Below are 17064 nucleotides of genomic sequence, written 5' to 3' on the forward strand. Positions count from 1 at the left end.
GTCTTTAGTTATTTTTTTTAGCTTGTATGCACATTTTATTTTTCTTTATAAGGGAAATGGATGCAAATATACTATTTTCTAAAATAAATGCTCATATCTGGGTGCAGAGTTTTGTTTATAAAGCTCCAAGATGCAAAAATATAATAATAAAATTAAATTGCACTGCAGGGGGGGAAAGGCAGCACCTGTTAATTGAACACGCGAGTTAACCAGTAACTCGCCAGCTTGACTTGGTGCCTGATTGCGCAATAAAACGCACACAGACGCACAAGGTCTGAACCCCGGATGTGTGCCAGGATCTCATAAATCCACCACCCCTCTGAGGTCCGGCTCCAGGCGGAACAGCTGGAGCTTGAATTCAAACACAGATGATTTCCAGCAGGAAGAAACACAAAACTCACCTCATTAGAGAGGAAATCTCCATCGCCGAGTTCCTCCAGGTCCAACAGGTTGGTTCCTGCGGAGGAATAGAGTTTCTCCGCTGTTAAACTGTCTAAGATAGACTCCATCATGACTGCCAGTGTCTGTCTGCTACTCCTCTAAGACAGATGGACAGAAGAAGTCTTCAAATCAACTCATTAATAAAATAATAATAATGACAGTGCGGTTTGTTTTCAGCGGGGATGCGCGCCTCCTTTTGTATGGAAGCCGGTAAGGATGAACGAAGTAACTTGTCTCTGTGTCAAACGTGGAGATGTGATGATTTACTCATCATCATTTTTTCTCCTGCTCTCCTCCTCGCTGCAGCAGAGCCGCTCCAGATCATCTGCGCTCCCCTATCGGCTCGCGTGCGCTCCCAGCCACGCGCCAATGAATATTCAATACAGCCCCGCCCCTTGACGTCAGTTAAGGAGGTTTTAGGGAAATCTTAATAACCATAGGCCAAAAAATATTCCAATGAATAAAATTGACTTCACATCTTTAAACAATTAATTCAAAATTAAATATTTTAAAAAAATCTTCTGAAAAAAAAAAATGTATATGGAATGTAGAGACTGTTTGAACAAAACAAAAAATCAAAAAAGCTTAAGAATTGAAGGTGATCAAAGCAAAAGGTGAATTTAGCTCAAATAGCCACCTGATGCAGTTCACAAAGATCAAAAAGGGTCAAAATCCAGTTCTTGCTTGCTTTATTCTCCGTACAGGAATATTTTACGGAGAAGAAAGCATGTATATTGTTCATGTATGTTCTTTTTTTTTTTTTTTTGCAATAAGGCTCGGGCACAGCGCGTTGCATTCTGGGTACGCCGCCATATTGGCAGCTAGTTGCTACGGTAAACAAAGACCTAAAACAGCACAGAGAAAGCACAAAGACAAGTAAACAGTGATGTTAAAAGCAAAGAAAGGATGCGGAATATACCGAGACACACTGCAGAGGGAAGCCAGGGACCGTTATCTGCAAAAGATGGGCTTCATAAACGGACTTGATCCCTACGAAGTAGCAAGCAAGGACTGGTGCGTTGGGGAAGAATTTCTACCGCCGTTTGCGAGGGAGGACATATTTTCCTATCTAGTGTGTGGCGTCAGTGCCTACACACATGAAGAATTTCGCTGCTACAAGTCGCTAGAGGCTTACAAACAGCTGACAGATGTTAAAGTTCACGACATGGAAGTAATCAAACCGAATGAGAACACAGTCATCAGAGCCAAGGTAAGTATGTTCTGTAAATTACCAGAATGAAAATGCCGGGAACACACTCTCATGGACACTGGGATTGAGTTGAAAGTTATATTTGGCCGTCTTACAGCAGCGACCCATGCTAGCCGGCGACTCTTTGTTATGGAGGACATTTGTTTTCCATTGAGACGCCTCCAGGTTGGAAAAAGGTAAAAAGACAATCCATTTGGGATTTTTTTCCCCGTCCAGTCACAGCTTGCGCTACTACACCCTACGACACAGCAACGGGTGACCATAACGACAGTAGAGGTAAAATGAAACGGCAAAAAACTAAACAAACTACTAGCAGAAGAAAGCAAGTCCTTACAGGCGCGAAGTCGAAGTGTAAACAATGGGCTGACCAGCTTTCAATATGGCTGCCGCGCAACGTGTGACGTCATGTGCCCGAGCCTTATAAAAAAAAAAATAATAATAATAATAACAATAACCATAGGCTTGTTACTATTTTTTTCAAATATGAATTATTTTAAAATAATTTCTGAATATTATTTCAGGAAAGCGCAGATGATAATGAAGTGAATTAATAATATTGATTAAGTTTTATTTGAAGAAAGCATGTATTTTGATGTTTCAAAAGGAAACACCAAAAAACAATGTTTGTTGAAGAATAAAATAAAATACGCAGGCAACCTCCACTATTGAGATGTTGAGAGAAGAGGCTGCATATTGCTAAGGTTTAACAAAAGGAGAGTCTAAAGATAGAATAGAATAGAATAGAATAGAATAGAATAGAATAGAATAGAATAGAAATAGAAATATATATGTATTGTCCCATATTGGGGGAAAGATTGGCAAAACAGACACAATAAAGCTTAAGGGTACATATAAGAATAAGTAATCTGAACAAGAACAGTTTTTAAAGATAAGATTTACAGCAGTAAAGAAGAAAAAAAAATGGCAAAGGAAATTTCCAGGTAGAAAAGTTGAAGATAAAAAAAAAACTGGAGCACAGCAGCCGGTTTAGAGAGAGCCGGAAAACTGTGCCAAAAGCATGATTGTAGCACAAACGCTTGCAGATCAGATGAAAAACTATGCAAATAGTAATGAGCACACTATTTTCTTTAACATCTGTAAAACATGTGTTGATTGGAATAAAAACATTATAAACAATTCTTTATCATACCCAAGAACCTGTGCATCCAGTAGCATGTTTATAAATGTTCACTGGGTCTGTTTGGAGAAGCACAGATTAGAAATTCCAAAAGGAGCTGGGGGAGGAGGGATCTGCGGAAGTGCTCCTTTATGCAGCTGGATGCAGTAATCTGTCACTGAATGTGCTGGACCTGAATTTATGATGTTATTTTCCTTAAAGTCATACAGTTGTGACTCACTGGTTTGGCTTTTGGTAAGGGGGGTATTCCTATTAGCCATTTCTGGTGGGAACAAACCATCTTTATATTTTGCTGATAATGAACACTTTTAGCTAATCAGTGATTAAAATTGTATTAAAAAAACACTTTCTAATGAACAATGGGTAAAAAAAAATCCCAATTATGCTTGTCTAAATCTTAAAAATTGACGTCTTAGTTACATTTATAATTCAGGTTTGAGTTCCAGTTCATTACGCTCTGCGAATTTTCCCCTTTTTACACAATCTAAGCTGCAAATAAACAGACGCCTCCGCCTTGTCAACATTTCTGTTGGTGAATCACCTTAAAGGTCAAACACTGATCTGAAGCAACCTAGTCTTGTTTTCACTCTGATCTTTGCAAAAACTGACCTCCTGTTACTCTTATCTTACTGCTTCCAAGATGCACAAAGCTGCTGTCTGCATAACGACTCACTGGAGCATATCGGCTCCCTCTGGATTAAATAACCAATAGATGCAATCAAAAAAATTAGATATCTGCCAACAGGACATCCATAAGTCTTAAGTTTTTTGTTATTATTCTTTTCTTAAACGAGTGGTGAGAACCAGACGTTTTGTTCACCATAGAATAGTTTGAATCTAATGATTCGTTAGAAGGGACTAGTCAAAGTACAGGCCTAAAACCAAAAAAAAGAAGCTGTGGCAAGTTTTTAAACATGTCACAAAATACTATGCAAGTCATTCTCCTGAAATGTGTTGTTTTTTTAACCACTTTAGCCCAAACAATGGTTTGATTCTATCATTCAGGTTTCAGCCTTATGGTGTTACAGAGCAGACAGTATCCGATTTGGTGAGTGTCGATTGTTAAAGTTGAGCCTCTTCAGGCTAGTATCGCTAATCTCAGTCTCACATGACCCCTCTTTTTCCTTTATGATCCATTTTCTCCTTCTTCAACTGTGTCTTGTTTCACCCTCCTTGTATCATTTTACGAAGGTCTCTCTCCTCAAGGGACAAGGCGTCCTTATTTTTCCCAACACACCTCAGTGTTGTATAATTGTGTGACCTTTAACAATCTGCAGTAATTCTCACCAGAATGTAATAAATTCTTTAAAAAATAGGTTGTTAAGATGCAAAAACAACAGGTACAGACATTATTTTTCAGATTATCTTTATTTTTTTAAGGGTTTTATTGTAGTTGGGTTTTTTTTTACATGTATTTCTGGGAAAATACGTTCAATGTTAAGTATTTGTTTGGTGATTGAAACCTGTTTTTCAGCATGCTTTGTACATGAAACATAACCCAACAATCCCCGAATCCATCCTATTGCTGATTCTCCACTCTTAAAACGAACAAGCATCACTGTTCAATTAATATTCATGTTAAAAAGCAAGAATACAATAATGTGACTAAAATGACAAATTAATTAAAGAGATAATCTTCTCTTTCTTAAAAAGCAAAATACGTTGAGCAGATGAATGCTCTGTGTTCATCACCTTTGCAGTAATTTTTCCTTATTGCTGATTGGAGGTTGGCTTTTACAGCTGTTTTAAGAAAAACAGATGTGTGATTCTGTAGGACAGGAGGCTGATAAAAGGGCTTAAACACCAACTGTGCACTTAAAACTTTTCCTGTCTGCAGGATTCTTTGTTCGGCTCTTAAATCATCGTGTGAGGATGTTTCTAATGACTCACTGTCATCACTTGGCTTGTATTAGTTTTGAACAATAAGCTTAAAACCTGTTATACTTATGTATAACATATGTATGCTAACATATGTATGATTTTGAAATAATCAAATATATTCTATCTCTAGACAAAATATCCTAAATAAATATAAAAATAATTTATTTATTTGTGTCTTTTGTTTAATGTTTTTAACATAGTAGAAATGGATTGATTAGGGGAATTAAATCCTTTGATTTCCAGAGATAAATGAGCAGGTAGTAAAATGTTCTTATGTTCTTTATGCTTGTCATTCATGAAGTTTTTTATGCTTGTCATTCATGAAGTTGAAGGTATTGTTCGGCAGCAAAACTTGTTTATAGGCTATCAGTTTGCATTTTACCAGCAGATATTAACTGACTCTGAAGGCTGAGTGGCTTATTTGGCTTTTTTATTCCTTTTTGTTGGCTTTCCAATGCTTTACTAAAAGCTTTAAAGGGGTCATAGAATGATTATTTAGGGTATTTGGTGCTGGTCCTTAAGGTCTCTGAAAAGGGTGTGTAACACTGGTTGGGCTGAAAGTGGCATATTTGCTGTTCTATAAGCCCTAATGCAAGCCTGGTTAGCTGTGCGCTGATTGGTTGGTTTACAACGAGCAAAGCTGCAGAGCAAAGACACATCATAGCAACAAGCACTCACTCACTGAAACATTGAAATTGTTGAAATGGTAGGGTGATAAGACGTCCTCTTTTTCCCTGACATGTCCTACTTCACTGCAAAAAAATAGAAACTTAAATAAGTCATTGTTTCTTAAAATAAATGCATTTTGTCTTAAACTGAGGAGGTAAGTAAGACACTTTGCCAATGGAACAAGACAATTGACATTTAAAATAAGAAAAATATCTGCACTGTCCTATTACAAGCTTATATTATCTAATTATCTTATTTTAAGAGTAAACATGCTCAATCCATTGGCAAATCATCATGTTTACATAATAAAATTAAAGGTAAACAAACTTGATTTAAGAAATTTTTACTTATTTCTAGATCGTTTTTGCAGTGTTTCATACCTAAAAAAAAAAAAAAATGTCCAGCAGGGAATTTTAAAATGGTCCAGGATTTTAGTCGACTACAGTGCGGCACGTAGTCGAAACACAACGGGCACTGAAACCGAGCCGTCAGCTCCGGGGCTGTTCCAGGAACCCCAGCAGACAGGGGCAGGGAGCCAGCAGGGGACGGAGCAACCAAACCCGATCCGGTGATGGTAGCCTGGACACCGGTCAGAACAGCCCCTTGTTTCAGTAAAAGAAGTTTATTCAGCTGTCTTTACTGAAGGCAGGTGAGTAACCTGTCTTTGGTAAAATGCTTAGAGCAAATGAACAGTTGAGCATCAAACTTTGCAGGGATTTTCTGATACACAAAAATAATCCATGCTGAGTCTTCGGATCCTTGGGAAGACTGTGAAAAATGTCCCCTTTCTCGATGCAGCCTAGAACACTGCATTAATGCCAGTGGTTCTGGCTCATTTTCAATAAAGAAACTACCTGCTTTGTAATTCTTGTAGAAGTACACCCAACTGTAGGCTAAACAGCTAATCTGGTGTCTTACATCTACCTCTATTCATGTCCTTTGGCCAGTGAGCCAGTGGGCTGACCTGTACTGGTATGTTTATTTCGGGGCGTGACAAAAGTACATGCCAGAAGCAAATAAGGCAACATCACCGAAGTGACGTCAATTTGGCGCTTCGTTTGGCTTCGCCCGTTTTATGGTGAAAGTTTAGAATTAGAGAAAGGAGGTGTTGATTGGGTTTGAACTTCTCTGTACGTCCATTTCACCCACTGAACTATGGTTATTCATCTATGACAACGTAAACTCGGGTTTGCATCCTATGTCCCCCTTAACACTTATTTTAATGCTCATTTTAATTAAATCTATGCTAATTGTTTCGATTTACAAGTGTCAACTTGTTTGTTAATGAAATATGGATAGAATTCAACATATATAGTCCCTTTAGAAGTAGATTTTGACAGAATTATCTAATCTAGTATCTTTCAATCTACCTTCTATTGATGTAGTTAACTTTTTGGTAATCTCCATTTTTGTAATTTAATCCAGCCTAAAGATTAATGATGTTCATGTTTTGATGCCTGCCCTGACCCTCAGCCCCTGATTGGCTGTCTGTGTGATGATGCAGGTGTGACTCATCTTCTATTCTGAGCCAGAAAAATAGCTGACTCGGGGGTCTTGACCTTTTGTCTCCTTGGTGACTGCCCTGATGTCATCACCCCTCTCATCCCTCTCTGTTTCACTAATCTGTTTGGGTTTGTTGCACCTTATCCGATCGGGCCAGAAAACTACTGTGAGAGCTGGAGGATGTGCAGATTATGTGCCTGAGCTTCGGTCATTGACAGCCGCTGTTCTCCCTCACACTGTCCCTTCCAGACAATTACTATTAATACAACTGACCCTGTTAACAAGCTTAAGTAGATTCACAGTCGCACCAAATCATGCTGCTGATTATAAATTTATACTTTGACATTCTTTTTTTTTTTTTGCCAAAGAGCTAATTAGAATGGGAACAACCAACCCCACCCTGCCTCTGTAATGCCTTTAAATATGTTAAATGATGGACAAAACTAGATTTGTTCCTAATTCTCAAGTTATACAGGAGAAGGGGAAAACTGAAAAAAGCAACTCAATGCAATGATATTTAATTGATCTCAAGATTTAATTTAATGTTGGAGTGTTAAAGGATTTTTTCCCCCCAAAAGTTGTTGTTGATAGCTGTCAGCAGAGAGGAGCTACTGTATTGGGGGGTCAGCACATTGAACCCCAGCTTCCTCTATCTCAATCACTAGCCGTGTTCCAAATTGCGCAAATTGTAATTATGAAAACGAATTAGCTAAGTGGAAAAACTGCATATTTTACGCTTTGACGAGGTGTTTTTTTTTTAGTCGTATTGCATTTTTCAAATTTCACAATTGTTTAATTTTCCGCATCAGGAGCTACGCGATCTGCTACTGTACTGGAAAGACGAAGAAGATTGGAAATAGTTGGAGGATGATGGCGCCCATTACAGCCTTGGTTAAAATATGTACATATCTCATGTGTTTACATCTGCCGCTATCATGTATTCAGGGTTATTAATGAAATCCAATGAATTCCCGTGCAATTTTTGATTTTTATAATTTAATTAAAATACTGCAATTGCGAAAATTAGCATTCTTCGACATTAGCGGAATAGTGGCATAGTCTTGCGCATATTTGTAATTCAAACACAACAAGAGCGTCCTTGGACAAGATATTTCAACTTATGGTAGTCAGATGGTTAGTTGGCACCTGTATACAAATGCCTCACATCTATTTTTTTTTTTGGAGGGGGGATTCACAGCACCAGTGGCTCATTTTTTGGACAGTAGGCGAGAGGGGGAGAGACACGCGGCAAAGGACCACAGGTTGGATTTGAACCTGGGTGAGCGGCATCGAGGACTAAGGCCTCCGTACATGGGTCTTAGAACTAACCATTGTGCCACCTGCACGCCCGGCTGCCTCACTTCTGTCAGTGTGCCCCAGCGCAGCTCTGGCTACAAATGTAGCGTACCACCATGAATATCTGCATGAATGACTGCATGGAGTGTACAGCACTTTGGACTCCTCTGACTTGAAAAGGCATAAGTACATGTCATCTACCATTTTATGATGAATTCTTTGTTGTAAAACCATCATCAGATGATATAGAAGAATTTCTAGACCAGAGCCAACCTTCTTTATCAGCTTGTTGAGCTTTTTTAAGTCATTTGCTCTGATGCTGTTACCCCAGCAGATGATGGCAGAATAGCTCAGTCTCCACAACAGTTATAGAAGGTCTGCAGCATGTCGTTGGAGTCACTGAAAGATTTAAGCTTCCTTAAGAAGTACAGTCTGCTCTGTCCATACTTTTAGACAACTCCAAGGTTTCGTCTCCAGCCAAGTCCGTTGTCCAGGTGAAGACCAAAGTATTTATGCTCCTCCATTTATTCTCCAGCTTATTCCTGTTTCTTGTTCACGTGCAGGATCAGATGATTGTTTTCACATTATGCAGCAAATGGGTTCTCACCAGCTCCCTGTGCTCAGCCTCTTGTCCATCTTTAGTGTACCTGATGACTCAGAGTCATAGCGCTTTCTTGGCCGTGAACATACAAATAAAAAATAAAAAAAGGAGAATATTGGTCAAAAATATTTCCCGGCCTACTGTATTTATATCTAATTGCGATTCAGTCTTGCCGGTTGCCTCCTCAATTGACTTTGACAGACGGACAGGTGGAAGAGGGAGGGAGCAGCACCATCTCCCAGTTTGGTTGTACCCAAATACATAGAAACAGGGGAGCACATTGCATTTAAGGTGTGAGATGGAAGATTTTGATCAAAAGAGGGTTTAGTTTGGTCTTGCACACTCCTTCCTGAAGGCTCTTTTTTTCTTGTTTAACAGTTCCTGTAGATCACTGGTAATCTTGGGACGATTATTGGTGAAACAGTTCACTGTTCTGGAGGGGATGGTATTATCTACAGAGAAGTTTTATATGGACAGCTACATACACAGTGTGACTCCTTATGGCTGGAACAGTGCATCCAAGTCTGAAGCCTCAAAATAATAATATTCCGCTTCTTGTGACAAGCTTTTTACAGTTCAATAAAACAGCATTGCAGGAATGAGATGATTAGACTATTTAAAGGACTGTATCCAATCTAACTAATGTGGAAAAAGTTGCACAACAGTAATAGAGTGCACTATAATTTCATTACCTAAAGTCATGCCTCTTTGATGCAGTATTCATGCTAAATAAGTCCCAAGCTCATATTCTTAATGCTCCCCATGGATATCTTTTTCTTTGGCCAAATCTTTCTGTTTTTTATTGGTGTTTTGTAATAAAACTTTCTGGAAACAGAATTTGTGTTTTCATGCACTATAGGACTTTTTTTTTAAATGAGAAAAAAAATGCTTGAAATCCACCTGTGTTCAATCTGTATGAGATTTACTGTTTGAATTTACTTAGTTAAACACTTTTTGATACTATCTTAATGTTTTACTTACAGCTGTAAAAAAAAAAAAAAAAAAAAAAAGCTAAAGAAATATGGTTTGATATAAAGAAAATTTAGCCGAAAGCTCAAATCTGCACATTTTTACCATGTGTGTTTACATATGCAACCAAGAGGCCATGTGGTTTGCTGGTTGGTGGTAACAGGGTGGAGTAACTGACGTATAATAAATGGCCATGGGGGAGGACAAATTTGTAGAGCAGCGGGTGAGCACACCTCCAATTTTCTATAACAAATAGTTAGAGGCTGTTCACTCATTGTGGTTTCAATAAAAAAAGATCAAACTTTGACAAAGAAACCTCTTTTTTCATTCTTTCTGTCTGCCTTTCACTGTCTTCCCTTTTCCTTTCTCGTCCTTTCTGTGTCCCTCTGTGATCATAAAGTTCAGAAGTTCAAGAAGCTTGCAGTGAAACAGAGAAGCTGACAAGGATTGCCAGGATGGTAATGAAAACCAGCTTCATTCTTTACATACTGTTGCATCTTCTTTGTTAAAGCAGCTATTTTCCTCACAGTTCTTCTGCTGAACTCTAGCAACAGGTTCACTGCATAGATTCTAAGCTTCTAGTGCTTCAATATTATCTAAAGATACTAAGATAATGAAACTAACAGTATAAAAGCAAGTGATTTGTCATCATAATCTTATTCAAAAAAACCTATTAAAAAATGTGAGGATTTCTAAGAAATCTATTTTACCAGGCAGAGGTATTTAAAGAGTTCAGGTCAGGTTGCTTAGTTTACTCCACACACCTTATGACTTAAAGCAGGGGTTCTCGAGTCCAGTCTTCAAGAGCTACCATCCTGTAACTTTTAGATGCATCTCTTCTCTAAGACAACTGAATTAAAAGGCTCATTCCCCTCATTTAGCCCAGCAGAGGCATGGTAATGAGCCACTCGTTTGATTCAGGTGTGTTAAAAATGATGGTGCATCAAAAAGTTGCAGGATAGTAGCTCTTGAGAACTGGAGTTGAGCACCCCTGACTTAAAGGATTCATCTGAGCAATTGACTTGATTCTGCTGCCCTCTATTGGAAGAAAAATCATATAACAATAAGTAAGTTTGTACAAGCAAATACTACAATGCAGAGATGACAAAAGTATTAATGTTTATTACTCAAGTAGAAGAATAAATCTCACTGTTTAAAAACACTGTTTTTTAGAAGTTAGAGTATCAACTTATCAACAGCTTTTAACTACTAAAAGTACTATTTTTAAAACTACTTAAAGTATAAAAGTATAAGTAATGAACCCTACCGTATTAAAGGAATATTTTTATACAATTCTGGAGAATAATTTCCTTATACTTAATTTTTTTAGTTTTATAACTAATATTTTACTTATGTAGAAGTTAGAGTATCAACTTTTCAACACATGAGGTTAAATGAAACAAAACATCTATAAAAGTCTATAGTTAAAATATAAATAGTAGAAAGTAGAGATAATTGCAAATATATATATGTACAAATTTCAAGAGTAAAAGTAAAAAGTTGTCTAAAAAGTATTTACTCCAGTAAAGTACAGATACCCAAAATTTCTACTTAAGTAAGGTAACAAAGTATTTGTACTTTGTTACTTGACACCTCTGCTTCAGTGTTAATAAAATAATTAATTTAATCCTTTATATGGCACTCAGTGAAATCCTTTGCAAATCCCTATTTCAAGCCAATACATTGGCATTTTGGAACATTTTGATGGGAAAAATTAATGTCAATGTAACAACAAGAAATGCCAACTTGCCTGATAATATATTCAGACAAATAACAAAAATAAGTGCTTCTATAAGAAATTCATGAAAACACTCTGAGAGTGAAAGAAACACATAGTTTTTTTGCTACAACATAACCTACGAGGCATTAATGCTGATACTGGCACTTAGATTTTTTGTTTCTAAACCTAAATATAATTCTTAACTAGGCTTATTAACTTTTTAACTTATTAACTTTTCAGTTAGCTTTTTACCTTTTTTTTTTTTTACTTCTTTATTAGCATGTTACCTTTTTTCCTTGACTTTAAACATTTCAATTAGCTTTGTACCTTTTTCTTTGACTCTTTAATTAACATTTTTACCTTTTTTATTTTTTACTTTTTAGTTAGCTTTTTTTTTACCTTTTTTTCTTGACTTTTGCCTTTTTTAACTTTTTCTATTAACTTTTTACCCTTTTTCTTGACTTTTTATCTTTTTAATTAACTTTTTACCTTTTTTTCTTCAACTTAATTTACAGTAGGTAATATATCATTCAAGGGCTCATCTATTTGGTCAAATGCCAAAATAAGATGTAGGCCTACAGACATGTAGCTGTATCTTTGCTGAACGGCTATATATAGATTTTGTGTTTCTAGATCGAGGGACAGGGGGGACTCCATTTGTAAGGTGTATGCAAGTGATCTTGCCCTATAAAGGGTTAAAAAGACTCAAAGAAAAAAAAAAACAACTTTTACTTGTTTTTACCCTTACAGCAAAAATCTATCATGCTTTTCTTAGTGAATCTTTATACTAATTTATTATGAAATGACTCAAAAATTCTGTTCCAGCTGAACTGTTTGCCACTGTCACCACTGCATGGTCTTTGAGCGCGTCAGCTTCCTGGTCAGAGCATGGCGGACTGTCAGCATGTAGGACCGCCTGTCAGGCAGGGGGCGCTGCTGATCCAACACCAGCCTGTCACAAATCAGACAAACCAGCAGAGTGCTTACAATCTGACATAAAATGAAGAAGCAAAAACTAGGTTATAAAGATTCTTAGTTATAGAGGGGGAAAAAAACTAAAAAAAAAAAAAAAGCTTTAGGGATATATTTTATTTAGATAATTTAAAGTATTTTCTCAACTGTTCACATGAGGTTCTTTTTCATCTATTTTGATTTTAAGCTGCGTATAAATATCACCCGGATGATTGACAATTAGATGTAACACTTATTTAGATGATCCACCCGGAAATAAAAGTCCTCTCGCTGTAAATCATCCTCTGTAACTTTAAATGCAAATGTTTCTATATTTTGCTATAATTACTGATCTAAGTGGGTCGCTCTGTAAACTAAAGGCATGGTTTACAGTCTCTATACCCCAGTCAACAATTAATTGATTACTAAAATAGTTTAATCCTATTTCAATAATAGATAAATCCGAGTAATTATTTCAGCCCTAGTTTAGATGTTGTTCTTTATTCGTTTGTGACCTCCTGAATACATTGTTGATGCGCTCTTAGAGCAATTTTGGTAAGTCTTGAAAAGGTTCACCACAGTTGCAATTGTTTTTTTTGTTTGTTTTTTTTCCATTTGGCTCTAACTGAGATTCTCTTCAAATGGATTGATCTTAATGAGCAGATAGAGTTCAGTTAATTTTGTCAATTAATCTACTTTAAATGACAACACCTGTGGAATTATTTAGTTTATTTTTTTTTTTTAGTTTTAGGGTTTGGTTTGTTAAATTAATCTCAACTCTTCAAAAAATAATGGTGTGGGTTCTTTCACATAGAGACCACTTGGTATAGATAGGTTTATTATTTTAATAAACTGATTATATGACTAAGGTAAATAAAAAAAACAGCTAAAATTAGACAAGTTTTCTTAAGCAAATGTAGCTATTGTTTCAGAATATTCCATATTTTTCAAAGGGACAATAAACATACTACATTATGAATCTTAAATTTTAAGACAGGTTAATTGCAAGCTGGTTTTAATGAAATTGGTCAGAAATAGAAACTAAAATAAAGATTTCGAACCTCAAAACAAAGTTTCTATTGCATCATTACTGGTTAAGTGTCAAAAAGCAGCTTTGTGTAAAAAAAAAAAAAGTGAATAAAAGTGCATAAACAAACCTGATGAGTTGTAAAACTGCCGCCTCCACTGATAACGCTGCATCAGCCACAGACAGTTCTCTGAAACCACATCTACACACGTTTAGGCACAGTAAGACAAGCTGCGGGGCATTTTAAAATGTTTGTATTGGCTAAAAAGCATAAGCATACAAAACCCTAAATCTTTGGCGAGTCTCTGTCCCTCCTCTGTGGTCACCTTCCTGCCGATTTCCAGATCTGCCTTGTTGGCTACCAGCACTGTAGGAAAAGCTGACAAGCACAATAAAATTGTAATAAAGCAACAGTAAGCAGTATGATTCCTTGGCATGCAGTCTGCCTACAGAGCACGAGGTGGACGACCAAACAAGGAATCAGTGGGAGCTCCAGCTGCTCATGTGTGAAGGTGACAATAGACAGATGTCAGGCAGGGAGCAGATTCTCACTGGAGGGCAACATGATGAACACAGAGCGGTCAAGAGTTCAGCAGCTAAATAAGGCACATCACCTGTGAGGCTCCACGTAGCACAGATAGAACAACTTTTGATCAAGAGTAATCTTTACCTAGACTTTGTTTAGTTTTGTCAATGAGCGTCTTAAGTCGAGGGATCTCCAGGAAGCTGGAACGCTGAGTGATGGAGTAGAGCAGGAGGAAACCGTCAGCCCAGCGAATGGAGGCCTCAACAGAAGCCACAGAGCTCTGGAGCAGAATAAAACAATTAAACCAATGCTAACTTAGCCCAAATTTAATGGTGCATAATCAACATACCCTAATACAACAGCAATACAGCAATACAACTTGTGCAATGTATATTGTGCAATTACTATTTGATACCCTGTGCAATAACCTGCTTCTCTATATTTTGCCCCCAGTGCAATAACAATATACATTTCCATCTATATAAATACCTGTAAAATGAACCTAATATAAAAAAAAAAACTAAAAAAAACTGTCATATGTGGATGCACTGCACTGTATATCCTGTACATATCCCATGCACCTTTTTCTTCCTTTGGCACCTTCTTCTTCTTCTTTGACTATTTGAGCTGATGTAACGAGAACATTTCTCCACTGTGAGGTCAATAAAGTCAATCAATCAATCTTAAGTCTGTATGTTGGGTTGGAAGTTACCCTAACTTAGTTTAAAGGTTCCCCACATAGCTCATAACTAGTTTTTTTTTTTTTTTTTCAGATTTTTACCCACTACTCAGTCAACGAGACTTAGAGGCTAATGAAAGCAGGTTTGCTCTTTTTTTTAACATAGTTTTAGTTTGATTTTATATAGTACTTCGGTGCATGTTATGCGAGCTAAAATGCTTAAACTCTGTGAAGGCACTTTAGGTTTTTAGATATATTATCATTTTAACTACATACAAATGTATTCTAACTTACTCAAAGGAAATCTTTCTTTTTTTTTTCAACTGTGCAACATAAAAGTTAAATTTCTCTTTTCAATAAAGATCTAATTGTTTCTTTGCTGACAAAAACTGAAAACATACCTTACAAGGCAAATCTAAGATCTCCACATCAACAGTTTCCTGGTCCACAGTTCGGCTACATCTGTATGTCACCTCTGTAGAAATACCTTAGTTATTACCGTATGCTCAAGTTATGTATCCATGTTAGGGAGGAAATAATATGTACTGGAAACTCACCCTTTTTATGGTCGTATTCTCCTATAAAACGCTTTGTTATAAAGCGAACACATAGGGCTGGTGACAGAAAACAGATATTATCACTGTTGAGTACCTTGCCTGAAATGTGACACATGTTGAAAGATGTTTGGTGTGAATATAAAAAATGAAAATTATAAATCCTGCAAATGAAATAAATTCAGGAGCAAAACGGCTTAAAATTTGCTTAATGACACAGATAGAAAAAGTTGAAACAAAAATGAGATACAAAATTAACATCAATAAACCATAGTTGATCTAAAATGAATAAATGTTTAGCAGGTTAATTAAATAATAATAATAAAAAACAGTAAACAGTAAGACACTGTAAGCCAGGGCAATGCAGACCAAAATAACCAAGTTCTATTAAAGAAAGACTATTGAGAGGAGTGCTTTACTCAACATGGTGTAAAAGTGAGTGAAATAACAGAAATCCACCTAAATTAGCCTAAAATATCCATGAATTTCTTATAGATGTTAATGTTTTCTGTTTTTTTTTTTCAATAAATCAAACTGAAGTAGTGTATAATTGTGAAATGGGAGAAAATATTCAATGGTTTAAATGTGTTTAAACTAGAAAAGCCTGAGATTAAATTGAACTCTTTGGGCAGCTTTCAAAACGATTATTATGGCAATAAAAACAAAACGAGACAAGAAAAAACCTTGGAGATTATCCTGAACACACTGCAGTCAAACATGGTGGTGAAAGCATCATGTTGTGTGTTTTTTTTTTTTTATGAGAATGAACAAAAAAGCTAATCAATAATGCAAATCAATAAGGCACATCATGTTGGCCTAATGCATAATATCCTACGAAAATACGTTGAGGTTTGTGGCAATATGACAAAATGTAAAGGATCTTATTTTGCAAGGCAATGAAGGTAGAAGAAAGCAACAGAGACACACAAAAAACAGTTAAACAGATGTAGCATCTTGACATAAAATAGAAAATAGATGGAAGCATCCATGCATTTTTCAATATAAACCAAAATTTTAAAACCCGTTTAAAGAAATAGGTTAAAAATAACTTACTTTGCCACTTTTACTAATTTAGAGTTGAAACATACCCATGTTGTTACATCTAACAGGTACATTATAACCTGTCCATGCTCACTAATCTGATCTAATCTAGGCCAAGTTTCTAATCGTCTCAGTCTTTTAAAGAAATCACGACCAGAACCTTTCCCTAAACTTATCCTTTTAGAATATCTGTTATTCCAACCCCTTTCTATTCCCCTTTAACGTCTTAAACTGGCTCCATTACCTGTTTTTCCAGTGTTCTGAACCCCCAGTATGAGGAGTTTAACAGGAACCATTTTCTTTCTATTTGTACACTGCCTTCCCATACAAGAAACTCCTAAAAGGGAAGCAAAATAAAGCTACACATCACCCTTGAGAATTACAAGCATCCAAAAATAATTGAATGTTTGCACACAAATGTTATGTAGCATCAACTTACAAGACGTTGAGGTAGAAAAACTATCAAATAATCCAGAGGAGTAAAAGAAAAACAGCCCGCTTCCCAGGCTGAGACAATAAACAGACCAGAGGCAAAGAGATGCGACTGTCTTCTCTCCTCCTGTGTGTCTGTGTGACTCTGCACTTGTGTTTGGATATAAGAGGTTTTTCTCTGTGAGCAGGATATGACAGGAGCCATCCGTCTAAAGGCACTGTGTCCAAGTTCAAACACTAATCTTATTTTGGCTCCATGACAGAAACATGTATACCTTTACAGTGAATTAGAACCATCCAGAACCTCTGTCTCATATAATTATGAACATTTGAAGTTTCAGCTTTGCAGAAAACACACAAAAAAGCATGTTATTACTCTAGTTCTCTAAATGTTTAAAATTTTACTAGTTTGACAAAAAAAAGGTC

The 17064-nt window shown here is 36.5% G+C and overlaps 2 protein-coding genes across 6 annotated transcripts in view; both read right to left on the reverse strand.

Moving 5' to 3' along the window:
• creb3l1 (cAMP responsive element binding protein 3-like 1) overlaps nt 1–789 on the reverse strand; it is a 50864-nt gene extending 50075 nt beyond the window's left edge. For 2 of the 3 annotated variants that reach the window (XM_038294275.1, XM_038295061.1), the window contains exon 1: nt 402–789. In XM_038294275.1, coding sequence (XP_038150203.1) covers nt 402–512 — 111 coding nt within the window. In that variant the 5' untranslated portion in view covers nt 513–789. The remainder of the gene's footprint in view (nt 1–401) is intronic. The other variant, XM_038293521.1, reaches the window with a different exon arrangement.
• An 11129-nt stretch (nt 790–11918) lies between these two features.
• On the reverse strand, nt 11919–16770 carry zgc:110699 (uncharacterized protein LOC325371 homolog). 3 transcript variants are annotated; one of them, XM_038299314.1, is made up of 8 exons: nt 16646–16770; nt 16451–16543; nt 15169–15225; nt 15013–15086; nt 14077–14212; nt 13692–13785; nt 13537–13608; nt 11919–12380 (listed from the first exon to the last, which is right to left on the reverse strand). In XM_038299314.1, exons 2-8 carry the CDS (start codon nt 16530–16532, stop codon nt 12272–12274), a joined length of 624 nt encoding a protein of 207 aa, XP_038155242.1. In that variant the 5' UTR covers nt 16533–16543; nt 16646–16770; the 3' UTR covers nt 11919–12271. The 3 variants fall into 3 exon arrangements, with proteins under 3 accessions (XP_038155242.1, XP_038156022.1, XP_038154482.1); XM_038300094.1 differs by having other exon boundaries at nt 13537–13596; nt 16451–16565; XM_038298554.1 differs by having other exon boundaries at nt 16451–16565.
• Between the last annotated feature and the right edge of the window lie 294 nt (nt 16771–17064).

This window comes from Cyprinodon tularosa, unplaced genomic scaffold (genome assembly GCF_016077235.1).
Source record: "Cyprinodon tularosa strain WSP-4 unplaced genomic scaffold, ASM1607723v1 ctg1, whole genome shotgun sequence".
NCBI lineage: Eukaryota > Metazoa > Chordata > Actinopteri > Cyprinodontiformes > Cyprinodontidae > Cyprinodon > Cyprinodon tularosa.

What these genes read in the sequence shown, in the direction of transcription:
- zgc:110699 (XM_038299314.1), bottom strand. Translation starts at nt 16,532, where the DNA reads ATGGGAAGGCAGTGTACAAATAGAAAGAAAATGGTTCCTGTTAAACTC. An exon ending in CAAAACTAAACAAAGTCTAG is followed by an intron (nt 13,786 to 14,076) that starts GTAAAGATTACT and finishes TGTGCTTGTCAG; the next exon opens with CTTTTCCTACAGTGCTGGTA. An exon ending in GCAGTTTTACAACTCATCAG is followed by an intron (nt 12,381 to 13,536) that starts GTTTGTTTATGC and finishes GATTTGTGACAG; the next exon opens with GCTGGTGTTGGATCAGCAGC.